Here is a 19,634-nt window from a genome sequence, read left to right on the forward strand (position 1 = left end):
ACCTTCAGTCTCTGAATCTCAGCTTTGCCAGTAAGTTGAGGCCCCATCCCTCAGCTGGCTGTGTGATCCTCGCCAGCATTTTGAAATTGCACAGAGAGCCTTTAGAACTGGTTCAAAAAGGAAGCTGTGAAACCAGCGAGTTTCACGTTGCTTTTCTCACCATATCCAGCACTCTGCAATGTTTGGAAAATTCCACCCAATATCACTGTGTAAATGTACCTCCTATTTAACCAAGAGAAAACGAATGCAAAAAGCTCATTCTTGTTGCATCATGATAAATTGTTTATTTACAATAACATTAAAGCAAAAACAATACCCGGCATGACAAAAGTATTTGAATTTATAAATAGAACATATTTTATGATGTACCATAAAATCCAAACAGCATTATTTTAGAATTTAAAGTGAACACTTAATTTTTCTGTCTGACATTCCTCTGTTTTAGGACTCCCTATTTATTTAACAACAAATATCTCAGATAAACTGGAAAAACAGAGAGGTATCACACAAATCAATTAAGTATTCATCTCGCTATATCACAAACAGTACATTCGATACTATAATGTGTCTTTACACACACATACATACACACATTCTGAACAACATAAAAGATTTGGCAAATTCACACGGTAAAATACAATAAAAAATATTGTAAAAACAGAATCTTCAGATTAACATATTTTTTACTAAATAATGGGTCAGATCGTCCCAATAAAGAGGCAGCAAATTCATGAAGCATGCTGTAATTAATGCACAAATCAGCCTGCAAGTTCAAAGAATGATTGGATGGCGGAGTAGACTCAATGGGTTGAACGGCCTAATTCTGCTTCTACATCTAATGGTCTTATGGAATGAAGAGCGACGTCATGAGTAATGATTTTACTGAACTTGCTGGTTGATTCACACCGTTCTTCTTTTGCCTCGTCGAAACGGCACCCATAGTTACTCTGATATTGTTCAGAACTCACTGGCTTTAACATGAATTACCCATTAAACTGCAAAATTTTAATGCTCATAATTAACAGTGTGAGCACCTTTTCAATTACGTGATTATTGTTAGTGCAATGTCGATACATCTCTGCAGCTCCGAAAAGAAAATCTAAACTGCTCAGTTCCATTCATGTAAATAAATTCATTTTAAAGATTAAAGATTTAAAACATAATTTTCCTTTCTACTCTTTTTGTTCCTCTCTCAATGCAATGATTAGTTCCCTTTCTGTACTCAAATTGACTCTTTTCTCCTGCTTGTTTGTTTCTCGGTTTCATTCTCAGTCTCTAAATCCCATTGATAAAGGGGTTACCCCATCATTTACTCAGTTCCCAGATGCCATTGTTTCCCTCGCCAGCAGCTATCAGTTCGCACTTCCAAAAAGCTACAGTGCAAAGAAAAGTCTAATGGCACATATTGTAAGATGCCCTACATCAGCAAGATTTGACCCATTGAATTACATTTAAGAGTTGGATGCACATTTCAATACCATCTGAACAAATTAGAGGGGCATTGCTGGTATCTAGTGCTTTTAGAACTCTATCCTTGTCACTGCATAGATGACAGTGTATGTAACATTACACAGTGTATGTAACATTACATATGTTACAGACTGATATGTGCAGCATGATTCATAAATGCTTTTGGAATACATTATAAATGCCATTTTTGAAATATAAATAATATAAATAAGAAAATTAAACACAAGAATATGTTACATCTCGATGAAATTAGGAAGAGATGACAAGCACATGCCATAGACATTTGTCTTCACATAAATACTGACAACCTACAAGAAAGCAGACACGTCTAAAGAGGAATACTTTGCATTTCTGCGGCATAACTGCAAACTGATATCTCACTTTACCTTGCTCATATTGAATTCAACGAGCACAGACTTTCAAGAATATGGATTTGAATAGTTAAAGCTGTCTTGTTCCTTAATTAACACAAAATGTACTTGTCGTAGCTGCCTGTCAGGAGATCACTGAGGTATAAATATCATGTTGGCGCTAATGAGCAATTTAGGGGCAAGACAATTAAAGTGTCAGGTCACTGGTTATGACAGCAAGAAATGTTGCTTTCCTCGAGTCCAGTGCCTGCTACCTTGTTAAAAGCTCCTTTTAAATTATGCTTTTATTGCATAGTTTGCTGAATAAGTATTAATTCATTGGAAGGCAGCTAACAGACATTGATCGCTGCCTCTGTGTTCAGTGGACCATGCTTCAATGCAAGCCTCTCACCACTTCAAAGCTCTCTGGATTTCCATTTAACCTCTTCTTCCAATCAGGCTCTCTGCTAGTCCTGTTTGTGGTCTGTCGTAAGCAGACTGTCTTCATTCATTCTTAAGCTTCCCATTGTCCAGTGTTTGAACTGACTTTACCGATGAAACCACTTGGGATCACTTTCTGGAACTTGCAGGAAGGCGACTGAATGTTTTGGACTGGAAATGGCCTTGTGCACCTGGAATAGATAAAGACAGACAACGACGTGAGAACCAATTTGGGAAATTTGAGTGGAACAGAGTAATGGAATCAATTTTTGTAAATGAAGTAGTTTCGAATAATGCACAAGTTCATTTAGCTAACCAATTTAAATCCATCCTCATGGGATCTACAATCCAGTATAATATCAACATAGGGAGCGATTTACCGGCTATTAAGCTAATTTAAATATGCCTGCGCTGGATTCTTCTGGCACCTGGAACCTAACGGTCATGCTTGGGAGAATTTGCCAAGGCGCCATTTAGCAAACGTGGATGAGGTGTAACAGTATCTGGGGGCATCTGGGGGGGGGGTCTCCCAGGCCATTATAGACCTCAGAGTGATCAGGGACAGGGCAAGGTGGTACCCTGCACTGCTTCTGTCACCCAGGCATCATGGCACTGCCAGCCTGGCACACTGGCACTGCCACCTGGGCACCCTGGCACTGCTGGTGTGCATAGGTGGCACTGCCAGCCTGGCTGTGGCACTGACAGGGTGCCAGTCTGACAGTGCCAAAGTGCCAGGTTGCCAAGCCAGGGGTCAGGCCCAGGGTGCCTTGCCCATAAGAGGTGGGATGATGGGGGGCTCGACGACACCGTAAGAAGTTGAGTGGAGGGCAGCACGGTGGCGCAGTGGGTTAGCCCTGCTGCCTCAATTTCTCACAGGGTCATGCATAATTTATCTTAGCCTTGTTTTACACAAGTAAACATTGAAATTCCAACAGAAATATTTTATGTGCCATTTTTGCATTATCCCAACATAAGTATTGTTCATTAACTACAGCATTTTCATACAAGGGAGTTACACTGTCCTTTCTGAATATTTGATAAGAATTAAAATTTGCAATACCCCACATTGTTCGATACTCGTCCTCGTCACCTTCAATAGGTGGCTGGTTTAATAGGTGATGGTGGTGATGTGTAAAATCCATGGGATAATTAGAACTGGAGGCAGAAATTCCTAGGCTGATGCCAGTCACACCAATTCCAGCACGATCTGTAAAGAAAATTCTAAAGTATCAGTAACTTTAAATGGCTTTATCGTCCTTTGATAAAAATAGTTTTGATCCTATCCTATTATCATATGACAACTTAAGAAATAGGAGCAGAACTAAGCTACATGGTCCCTCAAGGCTACACCACAACTCAATAAGATCATGACAGTTCATTGATCTCAACTCAACTTTCCCATATCCCTTCAATCTCTTAGTGCCCAGAAATCTATCAGTCTTGATTGTGCTCAGCATGATTGAGCATCCGCAGCCCTCGAGGGAAACAAATTCCAAAAATTCACAACCCTCGAAGTGAGGAATGTTTATTTACCTCAAGTCTTAAATGGTCGATACCTTATCCTAAGAATTCATAGTTCTAGACTCTGCAGCCAGAGGAAACAATCTCTCAGCATTTGCTCTGTCAAGCCCTTGAGGAATTTTATCAGCGGAATTCTCCGGTCTGAGCCAGGGACCCGGGTTCAATTCCGGCCTTGGGTCACTGTCTGTGTGGAGTTTGTACGTTCTCCCTGTGGCTGTGTGGGTTTCCCCAGGTGTTCCGGTTTCTTCCCACAGTCCAAACGTGTACGGGGTAGGTGGATTGACCCTGATAAATTGCCCCTTAGTGTCCAGGGATGTGCAAGTTAGGTAATGGTGTTGCAGAGATAAGGTGGCGTGTGGTGGGTAGACATAGACAGTGTAGCCATCTGAGATGGCCATCCGCAAAGGACCATGGGAATTATGGCCAACCCAGGACTCAGACAGATACAGAGCTTCTGTGTATTTGAAACGCAGGTAGCTAGACCTGATCGAAGCCCCCGCTCGTTTGCATTCTAATGGCCCATTTCCCCAGAACAATAGGATTGCACTCAAGAAACCGATACAGCCACAGACTGATCGGCGCCACTCCCTTTACCCAGAGAGCCCAACTGCCAAGGTCAATGACCGCTAAGGACCCACCCAGGCACCAAGGCATCCACCCCTTCATTGGCCGAAATCGAAGGCAGTGGTCAGAGCCCTGTCAAACTATTGGGTCCAAGTTCAAGGACCGCCCCAAAGAGCGCGAAATCCCAAAGGGATAAAAAAGGGTCACAGCCATGTGTTCTGCCTCTTTAGGACGCGGCCTGTGCCAGCCTCCTTTGAATCCGGCCTGTGCCAGCCCAACTGCAGCATAACGACCAGACAGCCAAGTTCAAGGTCAACAATCGCTACCCGACGGATGAGCCCAGCAGAGACAGAGCCACTTCTTCAAACCAGCCACGTGAGATCAAGATAAAGGCCTTATCCACTTGCACAGTGCCGGTCGCCTGAAGTTAAGTATAGGTTATTGTAGCTGATAGGTGTAGTTTAACTTGTAGTATATTGTGCTTGCATGTCGAAGTAACCCTTGTGTGTAAATAAACCATCTTTGAACTGGAACTGACTAACTAGCTGTGTGGTCATTTGACCGATATACGGCAAAGCCTTGTGGTTCAGTAAGAGAAACAGAAATACCCACAGTATTGGAGATGCTGTTGGGACATAACATCATAAAGAGCGTCAGTACCATATTGGCGACTCTAAAGAGCAACATTATTGGTGACGCTCGTGGGATCGTGTTCCTTTAAATTGGCAACAATGGAATGCTCATTTGAAGGGGCAGTGCAGACTCGATGGGCCGAATGGCCTCCTTCTGCACTGTAGGGATTCCATGATTCATTGTGATTCACTTTTCTGGCAGCGTGGGGTGCTTACACTGGGAAACCCCATCGGCAAGCAGCGGAAAGACAGAATCCCGCCACAGCGAACGGCGGGCCGTCGAGAAACACATGGCTCGGGGACTAGAGAATCTCGCCCTACATATTTCATTAGATCACCTCTCATTCTTCTAAACTCCAGGGAATATCAGCCCATTCTACTCATTCCCTCTTCACAGGCTAATCCTCTCACCCCAGGAATCAAACTGGTGAAACATTGCTGCACTCCAACTAAGGTAAGTGTGACTAAAACTGTACACAGCACTTCAGGTGTGGTCTCACCAAAGTCCTATACAATTATAGCGAGGCTTCTTATGCTTCAACCTCCTTGCAACATGCCATTGCCTTCTTAACAAATTGCTGTACTTGCATTTTAGTGGTCTGTGAATCACATACTAGAACCCCCAAATTCACCTGACTATCTCTCACCTTAGAATTACATAGAAATCATAACACAGATGGACGCCATACAATTCCATCAGTTCATGCTCGTGTATTTCCTCCATATCCTCCTCCTAATCCCAAGTGCTGCTCTGTTCCCACCTCACTTTATTCCTCTTTCCTTCGATCAGCTATTTATTGTTAAATGTTGGCAGGCATGGATCTGATTTAATCACTAACTTTAGTACATCATCCCATATGCCCAAACCCTCTTGTGTGAAATGTTTCTCCTGCTCTCTGCCCTATATCTTATCTCTCATTTATTAATCTCTGTGACCCCTCCATACTGGATCCTTCAATAACTGGAAGCAATCTGTTTCTATCAAATTTATATCCTTCCATAATTTCAAACACCTTCAGAAATTGCCCCGTAATCTTCTCTGCTAAACGAATATCGCTCTAATTCTTAAAATCTTTCTTTATAGATTTTTTATACCAGGTAGCATTCCAGTGGATTTGCCATGTGGCCTTTCTATTGCTCTATTTACCCAAATCATTGTTGTACACCATGAGTGGAAGGGAGTCCAGAAGAATCTTTTTGGGACATTGCTACCCTGAAAAACTACCTTCCATTTCCTCCCGTCTAGCTAATTATACAAATGATACTGTCTTCAATCGATCACATTTAATATGATGATAATAGACTAATACGAGGAATACTTTTCATTTGGTTTTTAAAGCAATTAATTAAATAAAATGGATGTGGATCGTACAGGCCGATTTTGTTCCTCAATGTGGACGCTAAGTTATTGGCAAAAGTGCTGGCCACGAGGATTGAGGACTGTGTCCCGGGGGTGATTCATGAGGACCAGACGGGATTCGTAAAGGGCAGGAAATTAAATACTAATGTGCGGCGGCTCTTAAACGTGATAATGATGACGGCGGAGGAGGGAGAGATGAAGATAGTGGCAGCTATGGACGCGGAAAAGGCCTTTGACCGAGTAGAGTGGGAATACCTCTGGGAGGTGTTGCGTAGGTTTGGGTTCGGGGGAGGGTTTATTAGCTGGGTTAAGCTCCTTTACAGGGCCCCGGTGGCAAGTGTGGTGATGAACCGGCGGAGATTGGAGTACTTTCGGCTGTACCGAGGAACGAGGCAGGGGTGCCCCCTGTCCCCCCTGTTGTTTGCATTGGCGATCGAACCCTTGGCCATATCACTGAGGGAGTCTAATAAATGGAGGGGGGTGGTCCGCGGGGGAGAAGAGCATCGGGTGTCGCTATACGCGGATGACCTGCTGCTGTACGTGGCGGACCCAATGGAGGGGATGGTGGAGGTCATGCAGACTCTGAGGGAGTTTGGGGAGTTCTCGGGCTATAAGCTCAATGTAGGGAAGAGTGAGCTTTTTGTACTACAGGCAGGGGACCAAGAAAGAGGGATAGGGGACCTACCGCTGAGGAGGGCGATGGGGAGTTTTCGGTATCTGGGGATCCAGATAGCCAGGAGTTGGGGGGCCCTACACAAATTGAATCTGACGAGGTTGGTGGACCAAATGGAGGTGGACTTCAAAAGATGGGACATGTTGCCGCTTTCGTTGGCAGGTAGAGTGCAGTCGGTCAAAATGGTGGTCCTTCCGAGGTTTTTGTTTTTGTTTCAGTGCCTTCCCATCGTGATCACCAAGGGCTTTTTCAAGAGAGTAAGTAGGAGTATTGTGGGGTTTGTGTGGGCGAATAAGACCCCAAGGGTAAGGAGAGGGTTCCTGGACCGCAGTAGGGGCCGAGGAGGGCTGGCGCTGCCAAACCTAGGGAGCTACTACTGGGCAGCAAATGTGGCGATGATCCGCAAGTGGGTTATGGAGGGAGAGGGGGCAGCATGGAAGAGAATGGAGATGGCGTCCTGCAAAGGAACGAGCTTGGGGGCGTTGGTGACGGCACCGCTGCCGTTCTCGCCATCAAAGTATACCACGAGCCCGGTGGTGGCGGCAGCGTTACGGATCTGGGACCAGTGGAGACGGCATAGGGGTGCAGTGGGAGCCTCGGTGTGGTCCCCGATCAGGGGTAACCACCGGTTTGTCCCGGGGAAGATGGACGGGGGGTTCCAGGGCTGGCATCGGGCGGGGATTAGAAGAATGGGGGACCTGTTCATTGACGGGACATTTGCGAGCCTAGGGGCACTGGAGGAGAAGTTTGAGTTACCCCCGGGAAATGCTTTTAGATATATGCAGGTGAGGGCTTTTGTGAGGCGACAGGTGAGGGAATTCCCGTTGCTCCCGGCACAAGAAGTTCAAGATAGGGTGATCTCGGGTGTATGGGTCGGGGAGGGCAAGGTGTCGGAAATACACCAGGAGTTGAAAGAAGAGGGGGAAGCGCTGGTAGAAGAGTTGAAGGGTAAATGGGAGGAGGAGCTGGGGGAGGAGATCGAGGAAGGTCTGTGGGCGGATGCCCTAGGTAGGGTTAATTCCTCCTCCTCGTGTGCCAGGCAGCTTTTCCTAAATTTTCTCCCCTTTTCCTTAAAATGTAGCTCCATAGACACCAAAAGGTCACAAATACCATACCAAAATAGCCACCTTTAATTTCTTAGCTGAGAGGTTGTATTGCGTTAGGGTATTAAACAGTGTGGGAGGTCTTGCGGCACTGCATAGCGTCCCTACCTCTGAGCCGGAAGCTCTGGATTTGTGTCCCATCACAGGACTTGATGACCAAGGAAGGTGCGTTCATAACACGGTCAAACAGGTTGAGTGTGTCAGACTGTAAAGTCCTCCCAAATACACCAATGGCCAGCAGTAAGAGTAGGAGAGAACCTGGTCAATCACGCTGGATGTGGAGTGGGGTCCCTCAAGCAGACCAGTAACCTGTTCTGGGAATAACTAACTCTGGAAACAGATAATAGTCTGTCTTAGTGCACCACTAGGTGCGGGAAGAGATTTGGAATTAAACAGCAGCAGTCATTATAACCGAGCTCCATTTTGCTCCAAAGTTCACATGAATGGCACGGGAGCACAGTGGTTAGCACTGTTGCTTCACAGCGCCAGGGTCCCAGGTTCGATTCCCAGCTTGGGTCACTGTCTGTGCGGAGTCTGCACGTTCTCCCCGTGTCTGCTTGGGTTTCCTCCGAGTGCTCTGGTTTCCTCCCACAAGTCCCGAAAGACGTGCTGTTAGGCGAAACGGACATTCTGAATTCTCCCTCCGTGTACCCGAACAGGCGCTGGAATGTGGCGACTCGGGGCTTTTCACAGTAACTTCATTGCAGTGTTAATGTAAGCCTACTTGTGACAATAATAAAGATTATTATTCCATGCGCATTTTCTTGCAGCATTCATTGGTTAGCAATTAGAGGATAATATTCTAAAGGTCTGCAGTAAAACAGCTCTAGAATTCACACAAATACTCCTTGATTTCTGATTAAATATAAGCTTAGCAGAGCTCTGTTTATTTACCTGTTAAGGAAGCTCGCCGTGTTCGAGTATGGCTGGCATAGTCCATTGGTGTGAAAGACCGTTTGAATGGTGTATCAGACTGAAATGTAACACATTTTCCAACAGTTAATGGTCATTGTACTCAGCTCAATCCAGAAACACCTGATTTGACAAATTCACCCAATATGCGCACAAACTATGAGGCTTCTACTATCTTTCCAACAAAGATATTTTCAAATACTTCACACATTAATTTTAATTGGGGTCATGTAATCATATACTATTAATAAAATATTAACGGTCTCACGATCCTACTTTGAACAATATCACTGATAATAGTTTAGGATAGGCTGAATTATCACATTTATTCATCTTCTCTTTGATGGGGCAACAATGCCCCGTTAAAACCGCTGCAAAAATAATTTAGCAATTTAAAGAAAGAATATATATAACAGCATTCACAACCTCATTACATCCCAAATCCCCTCAGAAACAATAAATTACTTCGGAAGTGTAGTCAATCACATAGGGAAACATGACAGATCATTTGTGCACAACAAAGACTGACAAATTGATAAATGACATGATCATTTGTTGTCATGGCTTGACTGCAAAAATATGCATAGCACTGAACACACTGGTTTCCTAGCAGTTACTGGGGTTGGGCCGTCATTTTGTACATGCGCCCTGTTCCAACGTCCAGGGGCAGGATTCCCTCCCTCCCACAATGTAAATGTTGACTGTTATATTACTTGGGAGTAATATATGTTACTCATTTGTTTATGCCGAGTTAAACTTAACTTTGATGATCAATAATTGAACTCTTCCAGTGATCACAAATTATTTATTGAGTAACTAATCAATTTACTCGTGAGTTTGATTCTTCAATGCTTTTACTAATAGTCAAGTTAAACTAGATAGAATTAGATGAACTATGAATATTATACTATACACTTTGAGCTTACTATATTTCTGTTCTCTAGCTACAACACACCCGAAGAGAGCGGGAAAACAGATTGAGCTTCTTTATATACTCCCTATTAGTGTTGCCCTCTAGTCTTCATCTGACTGTACTGACTGCACATTAACCCTTCATGTATTTACATATACAGAGATCACTACATTGACCTCCCAGCTGACAAGGGGAGCACCCCAACCCCTCATCAAGGAGAGACAACCTACACCCCACCATGTGAATAATGGGTGACGTCCCCCATACCATGCATGCATGAGAGTAACCTTACCCCCCTCACCTGACCCCCTCGGCCCCACCAACACCCCTGCATCTGGCTCAAGATCTCCTTCAGCATCCCGCCATCAGCCACCCCACCCTTCAAACTCCACCCGCCAGGAACATCCTTCAGCCCCCCACCCTGTCATTGCCAATGGTGCACTGCCCCCTAGCACTGACACCCTAGCAGTGCCTCCCTAGCCTGGCGCAATGGACTCAGAGCTGGGTCAAGGGGTCAGCCCATTGCTTATGTGCCCGTCTGCATAGGGACAGTCCCCAAGGATCTTAGGGGTTGGATGGGCCCAGGCTGTGGGTAAGAGATTTGCCCCAGACCCTTCCCCAGGTTGGGGGTTCCGTGTCTGGACTGCCTCTTCAAGACCTGTGAAACCTGGCAAAGTTTCCATCCTAGTCTGACCTGTTCAAACCCTGAAGTGCCTTCGGACTCTGAATTGCTCTATCTGACAGCTGATGAACACACCAGACATTTCAGTGAAGAATCACACCAGGAACACTTTCCCTTTTCTCACATCTGGGGCTGGATTTTCCGCTGGCGGGATGCTCCGTTTTACCGGCAGCCTGGGGGTTTCCCGACAGCGTGGGGCTGCCCCACAATGGGGAACCCCATTGACCAGCCGGCGTAACGGAGCATCCCGCCAGCAGGGTGAAATAGAAATGTGGCACAGCAGAGAGTCCAGCCCCTGGTTCCTCAGCTCTATATTTTTGAAACTGCACATGAGCAATAGGCTGGCCGCAATTGTCCCCCAATGTGTTCCCACTGTGGGAGTCGGAACATAACATAATGGGGATTGGGGGGGGGGGAAAAGAGTGCCTGATAATTGCAGTCAAGTCGATATAAATAAAGCTGTTTGCATGTTCCCGCCGGCACAGGGCGGGAAGTCCTCCAAGGCCGGTGGGGCGGGAGCAGAGACTGGGGATGGGTCCGCCGTTTGGCGGCGATTCCATTTTTAGCCCGATGCAAGATTCTCCGCCCGGACGTTATTTCCAATCTTAGTGGCAGGGAATGGGGAATTCCGCCCCTCAGCTCAATGAGCAGCAAAGTACAAACAAAAAGTAAAGTTAAATGTTATTTAATCCTCCTGATAAATGATAAATTGTAGGCAATTGGGTTCTTCGGATCAGGTGGTAAACAAGGCTCTAACTGCCCTCTCAAATGGATGTACGTGGCACTATTTCAAAGAAGAAAAGGGAAGTCCTCGCCAGTGTCCACTAACATAATAAAAAATGATTGCCTAGTCATTGTCACATTGCTGTTCGGGGAAACCTTGCTGTGTGCAAATTGCCTGCTCCATTTACTATATTACACAACGTGACTTCATTTCAAAAATATTCCATTGGCTGAAAAGTACGTATGGTCATCCTGAGGTCATGAAATACTTTATACATATGCAGATATTTATTTCTTTACAATATGACTGTGTGCTTTCGGCAAAGAGCTTTGCTCAATGGAAATGCTTTGAGAAATGTGGGTTTTGAGGTTGGGGCAGGTTTTTAATACATCAAATGCAGTGGTGGAGGGGTCATGTGATGTAAACACGGGAGCAACTGTGTTTTCTCAAGCTCAGGCGCAACTCATCTTTTAATCCTTTTTTTGATCCTGATGCACAACCTATAATTATTTGATCCAGATGTGAATAGCCTGTGCTCTGTTCCTGAATGGTCCTGGATAAAGTTTGGCGAGGCGAGAGGGGGCCGGGTTAAGTCAAGTTTGCGGCGGGTTGGAGATGGCCAGGATGGGGCCCAGTTCGCAGGGGCGGTTATGCTGGTGAGCAGACCTACACTTCCTCGATGCCATTCGTGTCAAGATGATTGTGAATGAAGTTCCGGATGACAGTTTAGGCTCACCATCACAGGTTATTTGTGCTCACATTGATGATATCCCGCGAGATTGATATCCCGAAGAGAATGAAATAAGTGGAGTAAAGAACCCTATCAGCCAATAGGACAGTTTCCTCGGTGGGGTTCATCTTCAGTTCTTGGAAATCCTGCTGCACGGCATGCCGAACAACCTGATTCAGGTAGACGGAGCCAGAGAAGAAGTATCCATTTGCTCGGTCTCCCGAGAGGAGCCGGGGATGAATTCCCAGCCGAATTTGAGAACTGGCTGCCACGCTTTCACAATCTCAATTTGAAGATTAGGCGTTTCAAGTTCAATGGAGCATATTGTATCCGGCCTTTAAGGTCTGGGGTCAGTCGAAGACTCTAACCACCTATCGTACGTTGTCTTGTCCTTGATGTTCGTGGAGGCGGGCTGGAGGCGACTGGATACAACGGGTCTTCACCACCCGCCAGGGTCTAAGTTTCTCTTTACCGGGGCTTCGGGGCGGTGACAATGTGGAGGCGCAAACATTTTGGTGAAAGTCTGGATGGATCCTGGATGTTGCTCGCCAATCCTGTCACGGCTTTGGCCTTTCCAAGCTCCGTGGATGGTTATGTTACCCTGCAATGCATCATTAATCCTGAACTTCGATCCCTTGTGATTATATTCCTGATTTTGTGTTGTTATCTTTTATGCTGTCAAGAGTGTATGATATTGAACACAGAGGCATTTGTTGTCTGTTATACTATGAAAATCAGGGTTATACATTTTTTTTTCTTTGAAGTTATTCGTCCACTAGTGCGCTCTATTGACGGAACTGGGGAGGCTTTAGTTTATTGGGTATTACCGTTTGCATTCAATCTTGGTTTTGATGTAAGGTGCTGGGAGAGTGGCGTAGTTAAGGGGGGGCTTCCCACCCTGCTTCTGGCTCTGTGTAAATTCTAATTCTTGGGTTTCAGTGCTTGGAATATGTAATAACCTGCACAGGACTCATCCACCTGGGGATGATTGTTCCCCGTGTTCAATTGGACTGAGTTAACCCAGCACGAGTATAAAAGGCAGGCAGCTGTAGAGCCAGCTAAAGAGGAATGAGGACCTGGTGAAAGGGAACCGGGCCCTGTGAATGTATGATGCTGTTGCTGAAATAAAGGGCTTTTAAGAAGCTCGTTGGACTCCCCTGGCTTTATCACATTGGCGACGATGATGAATTGGAGCTGTCGGCGTGCTGCTTGTTCGGCTGAGCTACCTCCCGGGAATTGTTTTTTTTAAAAAAAGAGTGGACTACGGTACCGAGTTTGTTTCTGTGGTTTTTATTTCAGAGCCTCTAATGTCATGGAAGGCGAGAGCCGGGTCGAGTTTTTTTTTGCTGCCGGCTTGTGAAGTGTGTCCGCTGGGAGTGATTTGGAGTCTGATGTGTCCGGCAGTACCAGATGCGATATCATTCTGGTGTGGGTCGCGTAGCGTTTCGTCCATCTCTGTCTGCTGTTGTTTCCTGATGCTGGCAGAGTGGTCCACTGGGGAGTCCGTTCTTGAGTTGCCGCCGTCGTTTTAGAACGTCATTCTGGTCGTGAGTGCAGCGTTGTGTTTGGAAGACTGTTCTGCGGCAGCTTGGACTGTGGGATTTACAACAGTGATGTTTTGCCTGTGACCTGACAGTTATTGTACGACTGCAGGTTTTGTGCCTGAAGACTCTGGTGTGGAGATGACTGGACATTCCATATATGACTTCTGGTCCTGTGGAAGCTTGCACGGAACCCTGCTGTTTTTTTTAAATTTGCGCTGTGTGTTTATTTGCCTGTGTACTGTAAGAATGTCGGGGCGACAGCTCCCTGGGCATTTTGGTAGGTGTTTTATTTTTTTGGGTAGAATTTAGAGTGCCCAATATTAAAATTTTTGGGGAGTTACGGGACGTTGAGGTGGACATTGTCTGATGTTTCCCCCCCCCCCCCTGTTCCCTCTGCGGCTGGAAGGCATGCCATGCCGATTGGGCCTTGGGTCGATGGGTTCGATGCTGTGGCGCGCGCCGTCCCCGGGTTCGGCTGTTGGCAGCTTTGCCCCCTGTGTGACTGGTGAGGGTGTTGGGCCGGACGTAATGCTTGGTAGAGTACACGCCTGCCCGTCCTGCTTCCCCGTTCGGTGGAGCCTTATCCGAACCAATTTTGTTTTAGGTTTGCTGTCTGGTCACTGTGGGGTTTTCACCCGTTTGGTCCTCTCCTATCCACTCCTCCGAAATGGCCGTCCTTGTGAGGGGTTTCGGGCTTTTGGGGGGGGGGGGGGGTAATAACCTGCACAGGACTAATCCACCTGGTGACGATTGTTCCCCGTGTTCAATTAGACTGAGTTAACCCAGCACGAGTATAAAAGGCAGGCAGTTGTAGAGCCAGCTAAAAAGGAATGAGGACCCGGTGAAAGGGAACCGGGCCCTGTGCATGTATGCTGCTGTTGCTGAAATAAATGACTTTTATGAAGCTCGTTGGACTCCCCTGGCTTTATCACAGAATACGGAGATATTTCCTGGTTTAGAGATTATTTGTAGGTCTCCTTCTTTCTTTTGGGGAGCATGCTGAGTTGTTTGTGTGACATGAGGGCTGTGCAGTATTTACCTGTTTTTGGATGTGCTATATTCCTTGCTTTTACAGAGAAAGTATATTTTTTGGCACTCTTCACTTTCTTTATAGATGAGTGGTGCCATAGCAGGGTGGTGGGTGGATGGCTTGGTATAGAGGTGCTTGGCATGGCCTTCCAAGTCCTCATTGTGGGTGAGGAAAATCCCCATTAGAACTATTGGTGTTGTGTTTTTCTTTTGTACTTTTGTTATTTCGGGATTAAGGGATCCTTGCTTGTCTCCTGTGAAGGTACAAACAGATCATGGGCTGGATTCTCCGCTGGCGGGATGCTCCATTTTGCCGGCAGCCCGGGGGTTTCCTGACGGCGTGGATTGGATTGGATTTTTTTTAGTATCACGTGTACCGAGGTACAGTGAAAAGTATTTTTCTGCGAGCAGCTCAACAGATCATTAAGTACATCAAAAGAAAAGGAAATAAAAGAAAATACATAATAGGGCAACACAAGGTACACAATGTAACTACATAAACACCGGCATCAGGTGAAGCATACAGGGTGTAGTGTTAATGAGGTCAGTCCATAAAAGGATTGTTTAGGAGTCTGGTAACAGCGGGGAAGAAGCTGTTTTTAAGTCTGTTTGTGCGTGTTCTCAGACTGCCCGTGGGGCTTCCCCACAATGGGAAACCCCACTGACTAACCAGCGTAACGGGACATCCCGCCGGTGGGGTAAAACAGAAATGTGGAGCAGCAGGTCAGGGAATCCAACCCCATGTATCCTGGAAAAGATTAGGGCTGCAATTCTCCGGTCATTGGGGTTCACTTTGCCTGCCAGCATTGAACCCCCGCCCGCAGATTTCCCGGCAGCGTGAGGTTGCTTGAATGAAAAATCCCATTGACAATCCAGTCTAATCCACTCCAATTCAAAGTGGTAGGAAGATAGAATCACACTGCCAGCGAACGGTGCGCCACCGAGAAACACGCAACTGGGGAACCAGGCAATCCAGCCCCACATTCTCTTTTATTTTTGCATTTGACGCCTCTGATGTTGTTGGACCAGGGGGAAGTGGTCAGTTAATGCTTGGATATCTAGTACCTCTTGGGTTGGTGTTCTATATTTACTTGGCTGCATGGTAAGTGACAGTGGTCACTTGATTACTTGGCTGATGGAATGTACGGTGGGCATGTTATCCTGCTGTTGATGGTGGGGGATAAGTGGCATTGGTGAGGTGCCTAGGAGTAGTTTGCTTTGTTAAATGTATGTGAGCATCCTCCACGATTCTAATGTGTCACTGATCCTAATTTAGCTCTATTGACTAGGGTTAGAGCAGTGGTAACTGTATTTTTATCCGGGTTAGGTGGAGAGTATGTTGGGCGGGGAAGCAGGTCACCCTCCCCCAAGATTCCCCCTTTTGGGGGCTTCTGAGATTTGATTCCCATGGGGATATAGTATCCTGGTGGCTGCATGGCTTGACTGCGAGTCGGAGTGCTTTGGTTCAGCATTGTTAGATTCTTTCCTCGTTTGGAGGTTGGGCTGGTTGGAGGAGTAAATCTCCCTCCTCCAAATGATCTTATACAGGGACTTCCAGACTGTCCTTCGTCTTGAGGCTTGAAGTCCACTGGCGGGGGAGGGAGGGGGCAGTATCCTGTTTCATATGAGGTTATGCTGTTCTGTTCCTGGTATCTTTTATGCAAAAGTGTACATTGCTAGACCATGTCTGATATCCATTGGCTAGTCCTGGCGTTCCTCTCTCTCTGGGGTTTCCTTTCTTTATCCGGGAAGGTGAGGAGGTAATACAGTCTCTGATTTGTTATATTTAATTCTAGGCTTCCCTTATCATTTCAAGAGGAGGAGAATTGCTTTTCGTGTTATGGACATCCTGGAGATTCTTCTTCTCGTTGTCAACGGGGATTCCTTGTTGGAGTATTGTTTACATTTTATGGTGATGGTGGGGCCTGAACGGTGCCTCTGAGTTGGTTGGAGAGGAGTGAGGTCTGTCGTGTTGCGAGTCTTGGCATGATCTAAGAATCCAGGTCTCCTGTGTACAAGAGTGTATACTACCCAGTCATGTCTTGGACCAATGGCGGTATCCTGCTGTCCACCTTTTTCTGGGGTATCCTTTCATTGCTTGGAGGTCTTGAGATGCTGAGTTAGGTCCTGATTGATTGTATTTTACCCCGTAAGGGATCCGGTATATTGTATAGCTCGGTCCTTGGTGTCCTGTAGAGGAGGGAATGCACAATGGTACCATGTGCTCTTGGCTTTATCCTGAGATCCGCCAATAGATATTTCCAGACTATAGTGGCATCATATGAAAAGCAATTTATATAAATATCAAAAATCAAAGACCTTACCCGAAATGAATGTGTTGTATTGGGCCGTGAAGAAGTATCCATAGCGATAGGACGTTCCCTGAGAGGTCGTCGGCCTGTTCCTTCCCCAATAGCACTTGACACTCTGCTACGTGGAAATCTTCCCCTCTGTGGAATACAATTTTCTTTGCTTACTTTTTAAATTGAATGATGGTTAATAATCTCATATTTGTAAGTACGAAATGTGTCTCTGTGGAATGTTTGGGCAAGTTATCCAGGCAATGAGCAGCATTGCCAATTTCCCAATAGGCAGTTTGATTTCAATTGCATATAAATCCTGCCAGCTGTTTTTTTCCAAATTGTTCTCTACTTTCTCACAAATCCATAGAATCCTTACAGGGCAGAAGTTGGCCATTTTGCCCATCAAGCCTGGTGACATATTGCCAAGCACAAATAAGACGCCATATTGATGTCTTGTGAATTGGCCATTCTCCATGTGTACACCTAGACAAAGTATTGGTGAAAACTGAAAATGGAGGGAGCATCACAGTAAATTTTAAACAGTCATTGGATATGTCCAGCAGTGGGTTTTCTGTCTAATTTGAGCCCAGGGCCACTATAGTTAATTATAAGCGCCTTGCAATGACTTGGCCGTAACATCCTAACAGCACCAGCATAATTACAAATTCATAATACAAGTGACATAATTACATCGCTTGGTAATGAACACAGATTTGACTGATAAATAGGAATATATCAAGCCTCCATCTTACCAGCTGGTATCTTGATCCAGGCAAGTGAAGTTGTGCTTCTGTTGATTCGGAGTGAATGGGTGGCAATTGGTTAGTACGAGCAGACTGTACTGGAGGGGAGGATAGCCGGTCAGTGCCAATGTGTCTGAATAGGTGAGAATTAGAAGCCACTTTAGCACAGTAACAATATCGCATACACTTTAAATCAGGGGTTCTTATGGTACTGTTAAAGATTTTAATTGTTGAATAATCAGGAACTGCCCAGTACAAAACACGTTAATAAAATAAAATAATCAATTCCAATTATCTATTAATAATATAATGCTGGGAGAGTAAACTCCAACTTTATATTGCTTATTGACAAAGCCTTTCATTAAGGTTCTAAATCATAGAATTCCTACAGTGCAGGAGGCCATGCGGCCCATTGAGTCTGCACCAACCCTCTGAAAGAGCACCCTACCTAGGCCCACTCCCCTGTCCCATCCCCGTAACCCAGTAACCCAACCTAACCATTGGACAGTAAGGGGAAATTTAACATGGCCATGCGCGACAGTGCCGGCATTTTTCCGCGCATGCGCGGAGATTCCCTCCTCCGCGCCGCCCCCGAGCAATATGGCAGAGCCCTACAGGGGCCTGGCGCGGAGTAAAGTAGGCCCCCACGGAACCAGCCTGCCCGCCGATCGGTAGGCCCGATCGCTGGCCAGGCCACTGTGGGGGCCGCCCCCGGGGTCGGATCCCAGATCCCCACCCCTCCCAGGACGGCCCCTGCACACTTACCTTCCCGGTCCCGTTGTGTGTGAGGTGAGTAATCCACGGCGGCGGGACTGGGCCAAGCCCATCGGCCACTCGGCCCATCGGGGCCCGGAGAATTGCCGGGGGTGCCGCTGTCAGCGGCAGGCCGCGCCCAAAAAACAGCGTCGGAGAGTAGGGAAGCTAGCATTGGGGTGGGATTCGCGCCTCCCCCTGGGGATTCTCCGACCCTATTCCGGGTGGGAGAATCTCAGCCCATGTGTAGGATTTTTATCTTGGAGGTGAGAGATTTCCCCATGCCGTTATCACACCTCGTGACCAACAGTGACTATTGATGCTATTTTTGTGGCAGGGAGGCAGGGACTGGCTGGAATTGGGTCTGTTGTCTTCCGTGCCAACATAATGGCTCAATCAGTGGCCTAAATAGTGCATTCTATCTCGGCACCAATAAAAGGCCCACCTCACCTAAAGAGTGATGCCTCATAAATTTCAGGGAGGATTCTAAAGAACTTGTCAAAAGTGCCGGAGCAGTTGGCTGAACTTTGACCTCTGCATACTCACTGTCATTTATGATATAATTGCTAGTTAATAGCTCCCGGGAAAGTTGGTCCATTATGAAGAAACAGTCAGAGAGCTTCCATCTCATTGCATGATCCATTGTTGTTGTGATCTGCTGCATGTGAGGACCCAGCTCTCAGGAGTCTGCCAGGCCAGCCTTGCCCTGTACTCCCCTGCAAGTGGCTTGCATCCAGCTCAGTAAGCACACTGTAGTTCACAGCACTTTTATACAATTGTGCACAGCATCCCTGCTCAAATACTGCTCCACACCTCAACTCTACAATCCATGATACGAACCCTCACCCTGCAACCTTAACAAAGGAGGAGAGCTCCTGAATCTGGCTAATCCCAGCCGTACTTCATTCCAAGGCTCCTCAGGGAGATCTGGTCCCTTAGAATGTTGCCACACAGTGTCAACACCTGCCACACGCACAGCAACACTGAGACCACCAAACATCTGCATGGCGAACACATCACTGCTATTCAGGTCTCCTCGCTATCACGGCATTGTGCCAAGCTAATGGCACACCACTCACGTGGGCAACACACAAACTGACAATGTGCTTCATCTATACCGAAGGCAGGATGTTTGAACCAGGAAGCAGCCAGGAGAGCTGGGGTATTCCAGCTCCACGCTTCAGTGA

The 19,634-nt window shown here is 46.3% G+C and overlaps 1 protein-coding gene across 6 annotated transcripts in view; it reads right to left on the reverse strand.

Moving 5' to 3' along the window:
* Positions 1 to 258: 258 nt before the first annotated feature.
* LOC140408957 (protein FAM149A-like) overlaps positions 259 to 19,634 on the reverse strand; it is a 176,296-nt gene continuing 156,920 nt past the window's right edge. For all 6 annotated transcript variants that reach the window (XM_072496908.1, XM_072496907.1, XM_072496912.1 and 3 more), the window contains 5 exons: positions 17,704 to 17,827; positions 16,973 to 17,098; positions 9,009 to 9,087; positions 3,322 to 3,468; positions 259 to 2,452 (listed from right to left, as the gene is read on the reverse strand). In XM_072496908.1, coding sequence (XP_072353009.1) covers positions 2,391 to 2,452; positions 3,322 to 3,468; positions 9,009 to 9,087; positions 16,973 to 17,098; positions 17,704 to 17,827 — 538 coding nt within the window. In that variant the 3' untranslated portion in view covers positions 259 to 2,390. The remainder of the gene's footprint in view (positions 2,453 to 3,321; positions 3,469 to 9,008; positions 9,088 to 16,972; positions 17,099 to 17,703; positions 17,828 to 19,634) is intronic.

The sequence above is a fragment of the Scyliorhinus torazame genome, chromosome 3, assembly GCF_047496885.1.
Source record: "Scyliorhinus torazame isolate Kashiwa2021f chromosome 3, sScyTor2.1, whole genome shotgun sequence".
NCBI classification, from domain to species: Eukaryota; Metazoa; Chordata; class Chondrichthyes; order Carcharhiniformes; family Scyliorhinidae; genus Scyliorhinus; species Scyliorhinus torazame.